Source organism: Terrapene carolina, unplaced genomic scaffold (genome assembly GCF_002925995.2).
Source record: "Terrapene carolina triunguis isolate 2854851 unplaced genomic scaffold, T_m_triunguis-2.0 Scaffold247, whole genome shotgun sequence".
Taxonomy (NCBI): domain Eukaryota; kingdom Metazoa; phylum Chordata; order Testudines; family Emydidae; genus Terrapene; species Terrapene triunguis.
The window spans coordinates 15,777,221-15,793,793 of NW_020664598.1; the positions used below are offsets into that span (position 1 = coordinate 15,777,221).

At 39.1% G+C, this 16,573-nt stretch overlaps 1 protein-coding gene across 1 annotated transcript in view; it reads left to right on the forward strand.

Moving 5' to 3' along the window:
• Positions 1–245: 245 nt before the first annotated feature.
• The window catches only part of SYT10 (synaptotagmin 10), a 49,089-nt gene continuing 32,761 nt past the window's right edge, over positions 246–16,573 (forward strand). The window contains exons 1-2 of the mRNA XM_024195625.1: positions 246–399; positions 11,253–11,610. Coding sequence (XP_024051393.1) covers positions 246–399; positions 11,253–11,610 — 512 coding nt within the window. The remainder of the gene's footprint in view (positions 400–11,252; positions 11,611–16,573) is intronic.

Below are 16,573 nucleotides of genomic sequence, written 5' to 3' on the forward strand. Positions count from 1 at the left end.
TGTTTCCCTCCTTTTCTTTTTCCCTCCCACCCCCCCTTGCTGATGAGAGCCTTGGTTTACCTGCAACGTGTCAATTGCACTGGTTTTCCCCCTGGCCCTCCCCCCCCCTTGGCTTTTTTTTTTTTCTTCCGGGGATGGTGACTTGGTAGCTGAGTAGCTTTTTAGTGACATCCAGAAAACCCTTCCCAGGCAAGCAATGGCTTAGAGGAGAGGGAAGGAGGCAGGAGAAGAAGAAGAAGGAGAAGATGAGTTTCCACAAGGAGGATGGTGTGGGGAGCCTGTGTCACAAGGCGCTGCAGATCATCTCAGAGCTGTGCCTGGGGGGCCAGGTGGAGCGGGAGAAATGTTCAGGCATCTTCTTCCCCTTGGAGACCACCAAGCAAGGTATAGGCAGCACAGGTACAGTGGACTCTCTGCAGAGCTCTCCTCTCCTGCTCGTCTCTAGTCTTCTGCTGCTCCCCCCCCCCACTTCTTTCCACCACCTTCTTTTCCCCCCTGTCCCCCTCACTCTGCTCCTTGCCTCTACTTCGCTTCCTTAGTGCAAAGAGGGGGGGACACGCGTGTGGGACGGTTATCTACTAATAGCAGCGGCAGCAGGTTGTGTGGGCGTTCGGAAAGTTGAACTTTTTCTTTGCTTTGCCTATGGAGTTGGGGGGGGGGCAGAGAGAATCCACGTTAAAATAATAACCATAAGCAGTTTTTCTTCGAGTGCTCGGGACCGCACTCAGCACAAGCACAGCAAACGCTGGTGCCCAACAGCCTCCTTTGCTATGTATGGTGATGATTATAAAGCAGAGCCCCGGGAAGGTTCCGATGCTGTGTGGAGGGGCTGCTGCTGTAGCGATGCTGCAGGGCGTGAGGACAATAAGTACAAAGGAAAGGAAAATGCTGGGGGGGGGTCAAGACCTTGGATCGGGGAACAGGGAGTGGAGGAAAGAGAGAGAATCACCCCAGAGTGAAAGCCCAACAGTTGGTTGGATTTGTGCAACAGGAAATATCCCGCCTTGTATCCCTTCTCCTTCCCCGTCTTTCTAGTGCTAGTCCCCCCTTCTACCCCCCCCCCCCCCCCCACACACACACATTTGAACTTCCATTGTTCTGCAACGAAATTTTCCTTAAGACTGGAAAACTATTTTCTCCTGTTGCACCGATGTAGGGAGGGGGAAGAGGCTGCTGGTTTAGTGTTATAAACAATGGTTAGTAATATATGTTCCGGGGAAAGGAAGTGTTATTGTACATGTATGATTTACCCCACGTCCCCCCTTCTCTGTTCTCCCCAGTGGCCCTTATTTTTCCTTGCGATATTTCGAGCATAGGGTTTCAATCAGGCAGCCACCAAGTCAACAGGTTGTATGAATCGGAAGCGCTTCAAATGAAGGCTTGCTCTATATAACATTGCTCAAGATTTGGGGGAGGGGGAATGGACAGGAACCCTATTCCCAGAGCAGACACACGGTGTTTAGATGGTTTTAAATGTGAATACCTGATTTTTGTTGTTGAAGTTTTAACTATGAAAAAGGTATATCGTGTTACGGTTATGGAAGAAAAATATCCTGGGGGACCCCAAACCAATCCATCGATATACCTTTGTGTGCACTTTCGGCTCTTTCTGGCTGACCCGCTGTTACAGCGATCTCTTAATGATGATGCAAAGTATTGCTGCCATAAAGCCTGGCAACACCAAGGCGATTTATGAATGAACGGAACAGTTATTTTAATAAGAGTCTCCATTTATCCCATAGGATGAGTCCCCGTTTAAGGGAGAAATTGTTGTTAAGGATGTGTATTTTACGTTGGCTAGGTTTGATGAACATGTACAAATGGAAACCTGTAGATTCAGTGTAGTGCTTTGGGATCAGATCTGTTCTAGGACCCATCAGGGAAGACTTGAAGAAAATAAAGGACTGATTTAAATCCCCAGAAGCAAGATACTCGTGTTGCCTAGTTAACGCAGCTCAAGTGGTACCATATTTGGTCACTTACTGTTTGTACCTAGGCACATCAAGGTTAGGGAATGAGTTTCGGATTCATTTCTGAATTGTCTCGGGGTTTCTGGCTCAGTTCGCCTCTTTCACCTTACTTTGTCATAGTACATGATTCCGTTGCCTTTTCTACGGTAATGTTTTTAAAGGGAGCCTTTAAAAATTAGCTCATTTTTGGTGCTTTATTCTTGTGCGCTCGCAGGCGAGACCTGAACAACGGAGAAAAATAATAAACATGTAGTTTAAAAATCCATATGAAAATCAATAACCGTAGTATAAATGTCCTACCTGTGTGTGTTTGTTTTCTTTTAATGCCCTAAGTCTTTAGTGCAGTGGGTGGAGTTTTATAGCACTCAACAATCCCACCTCAGAACAGAGCAACTCCTCACTTAAAAAGAGAGAGGAATGAGGATCTAATTTATTTCCAACTCCTGTTGACAAAAACAAAACCACCATAACAACCACCACCCTTCCAGTTCTTTCTCATAGGCTAAGGCACCGTGTGCCAAGTTTTATTCTAAGGTGCATTTACACAGCTTGAATATAGGGATCCATAATGAAATCTCCCTGACCAAGTTAACGCTAGCTGGCGCCTCTGGATCATTTTATGTGGTTATTTACCTGAGCCAAGAACAAACGAAGTGATTCTGCTGCTACTGGAGTTGTGGCGAAAGTCCCAAAGTTTTCAGTAGGAACAGAATCCAGCAGGAAGTTTATCTGCATCGATTGGGGGGTGGTTGTGTATATTTCAATGTCTGTGTGCACCAGGAATACATACAATATATTACACGCTATAAATGGGTGGACAGATTAATAGATTGTGTATGCAGAAGTGTTGCTGGTGGATGTGATTGATTATTTTTCATTTGGTTGAACTACACAGTATTCCTACTAACGTTTTTAATTAAATATAGTATATTATAGCAAATATGCTAAAATATAATCAAGCATATGTTAATTATCTTGATCCAGATTGAATTATATCAAATGGAGATGTAGTTGGTGTTGAGCATCAAAATCTTCCAGTAGGGTTGCTTTACTTATAATAAAAGAGCACCTTGTGCATTGTATATTCATTTTTGAGGGTCATTGTTATAATAAAATTAATAAATGTAAATGTAATATAAAGGAATAAGATATGAAAGATACAAAGGTGCTCTCCAAGGTACTGATAAGGCAAATGATTACGTTTAGAAATTTAAATTCAGTACCTGTTTTGATATTAGATTGCATACCTTAATTGTAGCATTTCTTCAAAACCAACAATCTTATCAGTATTTTAAATTCATAACACTTAACCAACTTGCAACTGCCAAAAGGCCTGGGATTTTAAATTTTGTATTCTGCGGCAATAACAATTTGTCATGAAGTAAAAGTGGCTGAGGTGAGAATATAAAAGTGCTTGTTCATAAGATTCCTAGAAACACATCTTACATAAAAATAATGCTAGAGGATGTATTTTCTAAATTATAAGGATATTAGATTATATGTCTTCCATTTGATGAATGCTTGCTAAAATTTTAACTTGTCTTCAGCAAATGCATTGTCTTGAGTGTGTCTACATCATTTTAATAAGCTATAGAATCTTAGGGCATCTTCACATGAAAAACCATAAAGAGTGTTTTAAAATAAAGGCATTCTTTTCTGTAGTATGACATTTTCTTCATTTCTCATAAATATGTGGATGTGTGTTTTTTTAAAACTCATTAAAATTTTTAAACTGTTCCTCTCATTAAATGAGACCACTAATGCACTGATAAAAGACGTGATCCAGCATTTCTTCTTCAGACAAAACTTCCATTGAACTCACTGGGTGCTGGACTGCAAACCCCTAACTCTCAGTGGTGAACAGTTGCTCCATGAGTAGTGCTATTAAAGTCATCGGGATTACTTGTGTGAGAGGCTGCTCATTACTTTAAGGGCTTCTCAATCTGCCCAGAATCACAGAAGAGTTTCATTTGAAGAAAGGCAGCAGGATCAGGCCAAAAGTTAGATAGTCATACCTAAGTTCTGCCACTCTTGTCATATAGTACCATATTTGGAGAGTAGTACTAGTAAATAGTCCCACTGATATCAATGGGACTACTTGCCAAATAAGGTACTACTCAACATGAGTAAGGGTGGCAGAATCTAGTCCAAAAGTATTAGAGTGTCACATAGGATGCTTAAGAGATCATATTAGTTGGCTCATATTGGTAAAATCACATCAATGAACCACCCCAAATATGGAGTAGTAGGCAGTCTACTCCAAAGAGAGATGAATGAAAAAGTGATTTCCTCCTCCTACATGTTTTTTTATCTCTCCATTGAAGAATGGGAAACTTTTTCTGTAGCCATGTATACTTCTATATGAGTATCAGTGTTGATTAAGATTACTATCAATTGTACTATAACTTAATTTGTGTTTGAAAGTAACCATGTCTCTACAGACAGAGTAGTTATATTCCTTAGAAGTGCAAGACATCATGCTTTTACCTTTCTTTTGTTTAATACAGCGAGTGCCTTTTATGAATGACCATACAAACTAAAACCTATATTAAATGTCTGTATTATGTATGCTATTATACTTGAAAATCAATGGTCAGTGGTGGTCTCTCTTCAATTATTGCATTTGACCATGCAATTTTATTGCGATAATATTTTCTCTCAAAGCTAGAACATGAATGTGAATTTCAATTAATGACTGATTCTTGAAGGAGCATTTGCATTTATTTGCAAACACTTCTTCCTCTTCAAACCATTGCCATCAGATGATGCTCATCAACTGCATTTACACTCAGATTAAATTTAAAATAATCTCACTAATTAAACCCCTGTTAGCAAACATAATTTAATATTTACTGACACCAGAAAAGTAATGCAAACACACATTTGTTGTTAAAATATTAACACTGTTAACATATTTAAATATCTAAATACTTGAATACAGAATATTTAAACAGCAGTATGTACATCCATGCACATGAGTATTATGTGCTGAAGGATTGAGCCCAGGACCCTCCACCCTTGCCAGCTCCCAGGGCTCGGGGGTCCAGCCCAAGCCTGAATGTCTACACAGCAATTTTTTAGCCCCAGAGCCCGAGCTCCATGAGCCTGAGTCAGCTGACCCAGGCCAGCCATGGGTTTTTTTTTTTTTTATCCCTGTGTAGACATACCCTAGAGGACTCACAAACTATTTAATAGGACATTACCCAATTCCTATAGACTACACTGTATAAAGACACACTGTTAAGTAGAGTCTGAAACAGTGAAAAAGGAAAGTCTTGTGGGTGCTTGGGTTGAAGGGCAGTCTGAAAATACCAATGATCAAATGGATATGGAACTTGTCTGCTACTCAGGATGAAATATATTTGATGACTGGATTGTTATTCTCTCAAGAGATAATGAATCACACATTCATATATATCCCAGTGTGCCACCAAAAATATGTGCAACCATCAGGTCCATTAGCAGTGAACAATAACATAAAAGTACTTATTGAGCAAATTCAGATGCCAACAGAGTGGGTTAATAGTATGGCCACTGGAATAAAAAACAAGCAAGTTTGAACAGAGTCAAAAGATTTGAGTAAGGCCATCAAATGTGAGTGTTCGTGTATGAGAACAGCCGAGGAGATCTTGTCTAGATTTTTAAATGTAAGAGTGTTTTCACTTTTGGATGTGAGCTGAAATCAACTGAAGTCAATATGGACCATAAATTGTTGTATGCTCTATTACAGAAATTATTGTGCAAAGCATTGCCTAGAATCCAGAAAATGATCATGAAATTTCTAGAGTACTTGTTTAATGTGAAATACTGGCTGATAATGAACTTTTCGTAGTGGATGTATTTTCAAGGGTGCCTATAAACAGTGAAAGCCAAGAGCTACAGGAAGAAGAATTTGAAGTAAATACTACTCAGGCACTTTGCATTTCCAAAAATAAATGTGACAAACTCAAATGAGAAATACAAAATGGCCCAATGATACAACAGCTTAAAGGAGTCATTTTAATTGGAAAACCAACAGAAAATGACAGGTACTTGCAATCATAAACTCTTATTAGCTTGTGGAGATGAAATCATGGCAAATGATTGGATGCTGTACAAAAAATACCCTACGTGAAATCCTGGCCCTATCCTGAAGCCAATAGGAAATTCCAGATTGAAGTCAATCTGGACATGTTTTCACCCATAGTTTTAATACAGCACAACATGAGGACAGGAATGCTAAATGCAATCCACAGCACTTATAAGATATTGTGAAGCATAAGAACAAAACTTGAGATGTCCTATTCTAGATACCATTGAAGATAAATGGCTGAATGCAACTGGGGGCAGAGGACTGTCAGGGAGCTGGTTACAGGTCCCTGATTTCCTGACCCATCTTCAAACCCAGAGCAGGTTAGAGCAGCCATCTCAGAATACAGACACCCATGACTTTTTCCATAACAGAATTAATGTACATCCATCTGCATCCAAAAATTAAATTAGGCTCTTAATTTGTCCCTAGCTTTAAGTCTTAGTTAGGGACAAATAGCACACTATTGACATATAGGGAATGCAATCCATTCCTGTTGACAGATTTAGCCTTAAGTACTAAACTTCCTTGATGGGCATGCAAAGAGACTCCTGTCTGAAGAAATGTCTCTTGATATTTTCTCTTATTAAATCAAACTTTCTGTGAAAAAGACATTATAGGCGACATTTCCAGTCTGATACATAGGATTTGGAAAGCTCAGGTTTAATACTATTCCACAGATGGGCTTGAATGAATTCTGGCTTAATATGACAGCAGGGTAATTTTTAATAATTGCTTAGTTGAGTGACCATCAGAACTGAGGAAATGAGCTAATACTATCTGTACTTTTTGTTATCTTCTATGATATTTAGATTTATAGCAATAATTTCAGTATTTGGGGAATGAATTTGCTGCTCAACTTCCTAGGAAATGCAAAACTGCATTGTTATTAATTAAAATATTTTATGGTACAATTACAGCATGTGAAGCTGTTGAATATATTTCAAATACTCCTAAAATTACCTCTCATATAACTTTTTTCTTATTATTGAGGGTTTAGAAGTCTGATTTGATTCTCTTTTGGGTTAACGTGATTTGATATATTTCCTGTAAAGTTATTAGAATTAGATAAAATCTGAAACCGATGAGAAAACCATTTAAAATATTTACAATTTAAAGCTGTTAAAACTAAAGAGGATAGTACACCGCTACCTCGATATAACGCAACCCGATATAACATGAATTCGGATATAACACGGTAAAGCAGTGCTCCGGGGGGGCGGGGCTGCGCACTCCGGTGGATCAAAGCAAGTTCGATATAACGCGGTTTCACCTATAACGCGGTAAGATTTTTTTGGCTCCCGAGGATGGCGTTCTATCGAGGTAGAGGTGTACTAAGTTGTGAGTGGGAGCCTTGATTTTAAAAAAGTGTTTTCCTTCACAGAAAAGTTGAAGTATTAGAAAAGCCACTGCCTCTGGCTAAGACCAATAACTCACATGTTTGGATTTTATCAAGAGCCTCAAAGAAAAGGAGTTGTGCAATTCTATGACTGCTTTTTATTTGTGACTCAGTCCCCACCTATTCAAATAACTAAACTTCCTCATGTTCCTAATAAGGGAACTCAAAAAAGTAGTTACTGGGGAATCCTCATTGAATGTTGGTGTTTCTAGAGAGATTCTGCTGGGCTTAGGCTTGACAGTATTCAACATTTTTTATCAATGATTTGGAAATAAATATAATGGCTGATAAAATTTGGGGATGGCACAGACTAGTGGAGTGGTACACCTCTACCCCGATATAACGCGACCTGATATAACACAAATTAGGATATAACGCGGTAAAGCAGTGCTCAGGGGTGGGGGGGGCTGTGCACTCCGGCAGATCAAAGCAAGTTCGATATAACACGGTTTCACCTATATCGCGGTAAGATTTTTTGGCTCCCAAGGACCGCGTTCTATCAGGGTAGAGGTGTAAATAGTGATGAGGACAGGACAGTCATACAGAGCCACCTGGATCTCCTGGTAATCTGGACATTTTCAAATAAAATGTGTTTTAGTACAGCCAACTGCAAGATCATACATCAAGGAGGAAAGGATACAGGCCATACCTACAGTAGCCTAGAATTATAGTAATGTAGTACTGGAAGGGACCTCAATAGGTCATCTAGTCCAATCTCTTGCACTGAGGCAGGACTAACTATTATCTAGATCAGTGGTTCTCAAACTTTTTGTATTGGCAACCTCTTTCCCACCACAAGCCTTTGAGTGTGACCCTTCCTCCCCCTTATAAACTAAAACACATTTTTATATTAACCCTATTTTAAATGCTACATTTATAACTCTACTGTTTAAAATGAATTTACATTTTCTCGTTGCTTTTAAATTAAGACCAAAACACATTTTATCAAATTAATGTTATAAACAGATTTTTTTAAAATAATTATTGTTTAAGACAGGAGGGGTGTTGCAAAGAAACTTTGTCAATATCACTTTTTGCAGCAAACTTGCTAGCTAGCTGGGAGGCTGTGAAAAGTGATATTAACAAACATGCAAATATCACTTTTTACAGCAGACTTAGCGTCCCATGCCACCCTTACTTCTCTGTAACATTTGACCTTTGCAGTGGTAGGGGAGGTTATGGGGGGGAGGCTAATGCAAATTTTGGGGTGGGTTCATCACAGTCTGGGATGGGGAACCATCTCCCACCCCTCTCTACATAAAACTCAATCTGTTTAGTTTTTCAAAAAGATTGAGAAATGACTTGATTACAGTGTATAACTACTTTCAGGATAGAAAATGATGGATACTAAAGGTCTCTTTACTCTAGTGGAGAAAGGCATAACAAGAACCTATGGCTGGAAGCTGAAGCCAGACAAATTCAAATTAGTTACTGAAACTGAATGGCCTTTGAAATACCAGAGATCAGACTAGACAGAGGATCTAATGGTCCCTTCTGGTCTTAGAATGAATGATTCTCATTAAAATTTCAGAGTGGTAGCCATGTTAGTCTGTATCAGCAAAAACAACAAGGTTTTCTTTGTGGCACCTTAGAGACTAACAAATTTATTTGGGCATAAGCTTTTGTGTGCTAAAACCCACTTCATCAGATGCATGGAGTGAAAAATACAGTAGGCAGGTATATATATTACAGCACATGAAAAGATGGGAGTTATCTTACCAAGTAGGGGGTCAGTGCTAATGAGGCCAATTCAAACAGGGTGGATGTAGCCTATTCCCAACAGTTGACAAGAAGGGGTGAATATCAACAGAGGGAAAATTACTTTTTGTAGTGCTAACGAGGGTGGATGTGGCCCATTCCCAACTGTTGATACTCACACCTTCTTGTCAACTGAGGGAAAATTACTTTTTGTAGTGACCCAGCCACTCCCAGTCTTTATTCAGGCCTAATTTGATGGTGTCCAGTTTGCAAATTAATTCCAGTTCTACAGTTTTTCACTGAAGTCTGTTTTTGAAGTTTTTTTGTTGAAGAATGGCCACTTTTAAGTCTGTTGTTGAGTGTCTAGGGAGATTGAAGTGCTCTCCTACTGGTTTTTGAATGTTACAATTCTTGATGTCTGATTTGTATCCATTTATTCTTTTGCGTTCTACCAATGTGATATATGCCATCATGTGCCAGAAATGCCCCTCTCCCATGTACATTGGCCAAACCATACAGTCTCTACACAAAAGAATGTTCTGCTTTTTTATTTTTAAGTACCTTTTTTATCTTGATTTGGCTCAGTTTAAACCCCAAGGTTTTCCAATTTTCTCAAGGCTCTAAACCTTTCTTTTTTTCTTTTATTACTGTTATCCCTTTTCATGGTATATGGACATTGAGCTCAATATTTATTATTGAAAGATATGTATCTGGTAATCATAACTATAATGTTTAAAAAAACAAACTTCTCAAATTTCAATTGTACTTCTAATCCCCCTAAGGGAAGAGTGAGCTACCTAGCATTTCATAGAACCACTGTGTAGTTCAAGGATTTTTTTCTGTATGTGATTTTTTTTTTTTTTTTTTTTTTTTAGCAAACTTGTATTTAAAGTGCTCAATGTGCTTCTCAGCTGGTTCATTTTAGCTGCATGGAGCCTGAAGCTTTGGATGCAAAGTATTAGCTGTAGATCTGTCAACCCTTGTTATAACAAGCAGTAGCATCAATTGCTTACGGGACAAGAATTCTCCACAAGCTTTAATTGGGGCCGATTGAATAATTTTAAAACATGTGAAAGGCCCTTTTCAAAAGAAAAGGGGTTTGAGTATTTTTAAGTCTATATTTTATAATATAACATGGTACTGAAAAAAATCAAACTGAAGTGTGTCTCATATAATAACTCTCCTAATCAGGACTCCTACTGGCACTACGAAAGGTCAGCCTTCCCCTGAAATCTGAATTTGTTCACAAAGTTGAGAGAGATGAAATCTGTTTTCTTTACTTTGGTAATGTCATTGGACATGTTCACCCATGGTGGCAGGCCAAATCAAATGCAGGATAGCAGGGGTAGCTAAAGTGCAGCACACGGTCTACAATGTGCTCTGTGGTGAGCCTCATTTTCAGTACAGAGGGATTGCCCATGGAGACACCAGGTACCAGCACAATAAATGCCATCTTGATCTGTGCTGGTCGTACCTCCATATTTGTTAAAAAAGACAGCAGCTGTATTCTGTTCTATTTTATGCAAATTATGTGTTGCCTTTGGGCTTCTGACATGTTTCCAATGCATCCAATGCACATTTCCTAATGTGACTAAAATTTGGAAGATGCTGAACAACTGTATATCTCTGCCAGGGTGCATATGATGATCTATATTAATGTTTACTCATAGAAGATAACTTTTGTGATTTTAATTTTTTGAGTCAGCTACATTCTTGGTTTTACTCCACTGAAGTTCTTGCCAGGGCCTAACCCAAGGGCCTAACCCAAAGCCCACTAAAATCAATGGAAAGACAGGCTACACTTCCTCTCAATGTTTAGCACTTTATTCCTCATGTACACTCATTCATTTTAGTGTGAGTAAGACTGGCCAAAACTGGCCATTGGCTTGGAAACAAAGCAATAATTAATAGAATTTTAGTTAAATTGTTATTAGTGGATAAAACTTTTAAAATGTATATTTTTTAGATATCTGCAAGAGTGAAAATGTTAATCTGTCATATCCTGAAAGCTCTACACAAGAGAAATATCTAAAATCTTCTGCTTCCTTACTTGTGTCATGTTTCTTTTTCTCTGTATTTGACTGTCTTGATGATCTTTGTTTTTGATTGTTTGCAGACATCTCAGTCAGTCTGCTAGCAGTAGTCGTCAGCTTCTGTGGGCTTGCCTTGCTGGTAGTCTCGCTATTTGTCTTTTGGAAGTTGTGTTGGCCATGCTGGAGAAGCAAACCTCTTATTTCTAATACCAGTAATATCCCTCAAAGCACCTGTAGTGCTCCTGCTGAGGTTTTTGAAACCAACGAGAAAAAGGAAATTAAAGAAAATGGGAAACCTTCAGTGAAGGTACTTGAGGCTGCAATGAAAATTAGCCACACTTCACCTGATATTCCAGCAGAAGTCCAGAATGCATTGAAAGAACATCTAATTAAACATGCACGCATGCAGAGACAGATCACTGAGCCTGCATCCTCATCAAGGTAAGGAAAACACAATTTTATGGCAATTTATAGAGTATAGATACGAGCCAGAGCATTTTGTTGTGAATTAAGGCCTCAAAATCGGAGCGTCCTCAGTCCAGTGCTTACAAGTTTTCGGTAAAACAGTCATATTAAGCCAAAGCATCAACATTTCTGCAAAGTTTTCAGTAAACAGCCATAATGAACACGCTCTCAAAAATGAATAATTAAATTAAATTATTTCATTGTTTATAAATGCAAAGATCAAGTCTATGTCTGTCGCTATTGTACTTAAATATGTATTTGTACTTGTGACACATTTCCATACAAACTTTTATTAAGGAAGGATCTTTTAGGGCAATTTGCCAGGGCCAGGCAAGCTTATAGGACATCTCCAGCTTTCAGGTACAATCGGTATGCATATTTTTACAGCTCCATCAACTGAAAATTTGACTCATAAAATAAATTACAAACATGTGGTTGATGCACATTTCTTTAAGATGTGGATTGACATTTGAAAAGGATTAAAAATTCCACACTCAGCAAAATATATCTCTTTGTGGAATATTCCTAATACATAACACTTCTAATACAGAGGGGTTTTTTAATAAATCTGAAGCAGCTCCGAAAGCCCTGGTACAATTTAGAGAATACCAACTGTTTGTCCATCTCAGGTACTGGATTATGTCAATATGTGGTGAACTAAAGATATACTGTGACATGTAGCAGTACCTGTAGTATCAAAGAATTTTTTGTGACTTAAGTATTTAATGCACATCAGACATGTAAACAGTGAAATACAACATCACTCACTACATCTGAAATAATTTAGCAATGCTTTTTAGACACAGGGAAAATGAAGCCGGGGAAGAGAGATGCTGTGAATCATGACATAAATGAAACCAATAAATGCTAAATATAAAGTATTTCATTTTTGCTCAATAAATGACTTGTACTATGTACACTTGAAACTGAAGCGAAAATACATGAACAGTTCAGGCAAATGTTGAAGATGACATCTTGAGACAGATTCTGTCCCCCACAGTGGCCCAGTATATATGTACATAGACAACCTTCTATTGACCTCTTGTGCATAGGGATTTGCTGGGGGAATATTGTGAATGGGATGGTGAGTGGCTGGAGTGCTTTGTTCTGCTACTGTTCCAGGCTGTGAAGCAGCCATGTAAGGCTGTCATAAATCAAAACATTCCTGGGGGAAGGTCTCACTCACACCAGGAACTGCACAATTCTCTTAAACATCCTTGAATTAGGAAGGTGCACAGATGGCTTAAAGCCATCTTTTTCTCCCATTTTGTCTGGGCTCCAAGTCCAGTGCTCCACTTCCTAAGAGGCGGAGCACAGAATCTGACTTGTTACATAAAACATTTTTAAAATGCTGGAGAGACATCCATGAAATCATAACTGTCATTCTGGCCAGAGAGCGACCAAAGTTAGTACCATTTAACATGACGAGAATATTACATAGAATAGTTTGATATTAAGTGGAAGGTTCTTGTCCATACCATCACTTTTCATACCCCAAAATCTCCATCAGGTAGTGTAAACCTCCAAGAAACATCAGTCAATGAATAGAAGAAACATCTAGCTGCAAAACAAACCCAAGTACTATGTGTGGTATCATATAGGAAAGGAAACAGCTCCTAGGATCCTGATCCAAAGCCCATTCAAGTCCATGGAAGTATTCCTGTAGATTTCTAATGGGCATTGGATCAGACCCTAAAACCATAAAAAGTCTTGGAGCTGGGGACAATCTTAAGGAGTATAAGCAGTGATTTCTCCTCTTCTCACTGGTATCAGCTGGTAGTGTTTCCAGGGGGTCTTTCTCTCTGCTCATTCCAGATTTTCAAGGGGAAAAGTTCACTCAGATTGGCTTTTCATCTCTCCTGGCTTTGGAGCTGCCATTTGACAGTAGGATCTTTGGAGACATAGCCCTTTTAGGGTTCCCCTCAAAGCTGAGTGTCTATCATACAAAATACTTTCTTGTGTATTTTTAGAATCGGATCCCCCATAAAAGTTTCACAGTAGCCTTCCACATGGTCCTTTCTGTATTTACAAATACCTTTTCCCCTTACCTACACTTGTTTCATATAGCTGTTTGCCTACTGCTCCTTGAACCTCTCACATTCAGTAGTGTAATTATCATGATTCAAAACTTTATATGTCAGGAGAGCAGACACAAAGGTCAATTCTCTGGATTGCTCAGTCCCTTTTGTGTCACTCTGAGAATCTGGCTACAGCTTCCTTGTTGGGATACCTGTAGTGGTAGGAGAGTCCCTAGCAGGCATAGAAGTGGTGTAGCTGGCTTCTACACCACTCTCAGCAGAAGCACTATTCAGCAAAGGCATGTCACAACAGAAAATGACCAGAATGCATTGCACTCAGACCATCTGCCAGCTGAGCATAGCCAATCAGTAAAGTTTGCCAGGTGGCTGAAGTTAGAGTAGCTCCTAGGCTTCTCTAACCTGTACTGGAGCAGAGAATTAGGGAGTGTAACCAACCCTTAATATCCCCCATTACCTATGTTGAACTTAGATTTAGAGCAGAGGATCTGGACAGGAGTCTGTCATGCAAATGAGATACATTTTTGGTCTTCTTGCATTAGTTAATTATTAATAAAACAAACTGCATGATATTAACTGATTATAACTATAATCATATAATAACTTCAAAATCTAACAATGTGTCTGATCACAATTTATGGATAGTATTTTTAACAGAGACATGTTCAGGAAAATGATGTTTCTCAGCTTAACTGGAACATTTTATATCATTGTCATAGTTTGTAATAATATGAAGAAGGTTGGCTTACTGAAGAATGACTTTTTTTAATGTCTTGGTCCCAATTAAGCAGTAAACTATAACAGGGTGAACATTTCTGCACCACTGTTGCACCTCTTGGGTACATTTTGGCTTTGTACCTTCATCCACTTGAGAACTACGCTCACTAGAGGCCCAGGAACACATATGATATGTAAATGATTACTGATCATTTACATTTTCAGAAAGGAAAGAATAACTTTTTAAAAATAATTTTGAGCTATTTATTGTAACATAGCCATCCATTCTGGAGTTCTTAGTGGGGCGTAAGTTACAAAGTTACCCTTACCTACATTTGTTTTCTAACAAATTTCATCTAACTTCATCTTTTAAAAAAGTTCTTGAATTGTTTGGTCTCTTTCTTCCCCAGGATACCAGAAGTCCTTTCAAAAGCAGTTTGTGGCCCTCTGGCCATTTGCAACTTTAGTTTAACTACTGAAAAATCTAAACTGGGTTTATTAAACAGCCCTTGATTTAATTTGCTATAACAGAAGGTGAGAATTGAAAATATCGAGAAGTACAATCCATAGCATCTCTAAAAGAGAAGTTGGTCTCATGGTGGAAAATATTAAGTTCCTCTTTCCTACTCTGTGACACTCCCAAATCAATTCCTTCAGCCTAGCTTTCTTTCCTCTTCTTTCCTTCCTCCAGCTCATCCGCTGAGATTAACTAAATAGGAGTTAATCTCTACTGCAAAAGCTACTTTAAATTTATTTGCTTTTTAAGAAATTAATCAAACTAGAGAAAGGAAGGAGGTAGCTGAAATCTGCAGGAGGCAGCTACTGCCTAGTGGGGTGAATGCAAGACTATGAGGAGACTCAGATTCCATTTTTAACTCTGCCACTAACTCACTGTGTGACCTCGGGAAAGTCACTAAGGCCAAATCTGCAAAGGTAGCTTCTAACTTTGGATGCCTCCATTTTTGGGTGCCCAAGTTGACGTGCGTACAAACAGATTTTCAGAGGTGTTGAGCTCAAAACTCCTACTATAGTCAACAGAGATAGCAAAAATAGAAGAGTTCCAAAGGCAGAAATGAAAATCTTTAGTGGCATGGAGAGACTTAGCTATGAGGAGATATTGAAAAGACTGGGACAGTTCAGTTTAGAGAGGAGAGGAATAAGAGGGGAGATAATAGAAGTACACAAAATAATTCATGGTAAATTGGGTGCATCTGTTTACCCTTGCTTATAATACAAGACCAAGGGAATTTTCAACAAAACTGAAAGGCAACAAATTAAAAGCTGATCGAATGGGGAAAAAATGCAGGGCAAAATTGATCTATGGAACTAATTACCACAGTAGGATTCAGACTAGGAGTCTAGGATTGAAAAAAAGACTAGACATTTATTTAGATAATTACAACATCATAGTTACATTATATGATTAAAAATAAGAGAAGGAAAACCTTATGCTTAATGGCTGGAGCAACCACTAACAGACTAACTTACTGCCTTACAATTTCATTGTAAGTCCCCATATCCTTGTATCATACAAAAGGAGAAATAAGAGTGTCCAAACTGTCTGCTCTATACTATTCATTATTTTATAATTAGTTTATAACGTGAATGTGCTTTCTCTGTGCAAGTTAATAATCCTATATTGGGTTAAGTAAACTCTAAGGCCAAAGGCCAAATTATTACTCTTTATTATTTGTACTACAGTAATGCCTAGAGGCCCCAACTGAAAATGCAGCCCCATTATACAAAGAGGCCCTGAAAAGCTTACAATCTAACTGGACAAGATAGATAAAGTTTGGGAGAAAAGAAGTATTATCAAAACACAACACAACCCCCATTTTACAGATGAGGAACTGAGTCACCATGATCTTAAAGCAGGGGCAGGCAAACTTTTTGGCCTGAGGGCCGCATCGGGTTTCCAAAATTGTATGGAGGGCCAGTTAGCAGAGGCGGTGCCTCCCCAAACAGCCAGGCGTGGCTCAGCCCTGCCCCCTATCGGACCCTTCCTGCTTCTCGCCCCCTGACAGCCCCCCCGGGACTCCTGCCCCATCCAACCCCCCTGTCCCCTGACATCCCCCAGAGCTCCTGCCCCTGACTGCCCCTCGCTGCCCCATCCAATCCCTCCTCTCATTCCTGACTGCCCCCCCCCGGGACCCCTGCCCCATCCAACCACCCCTTCTCCCTGACCG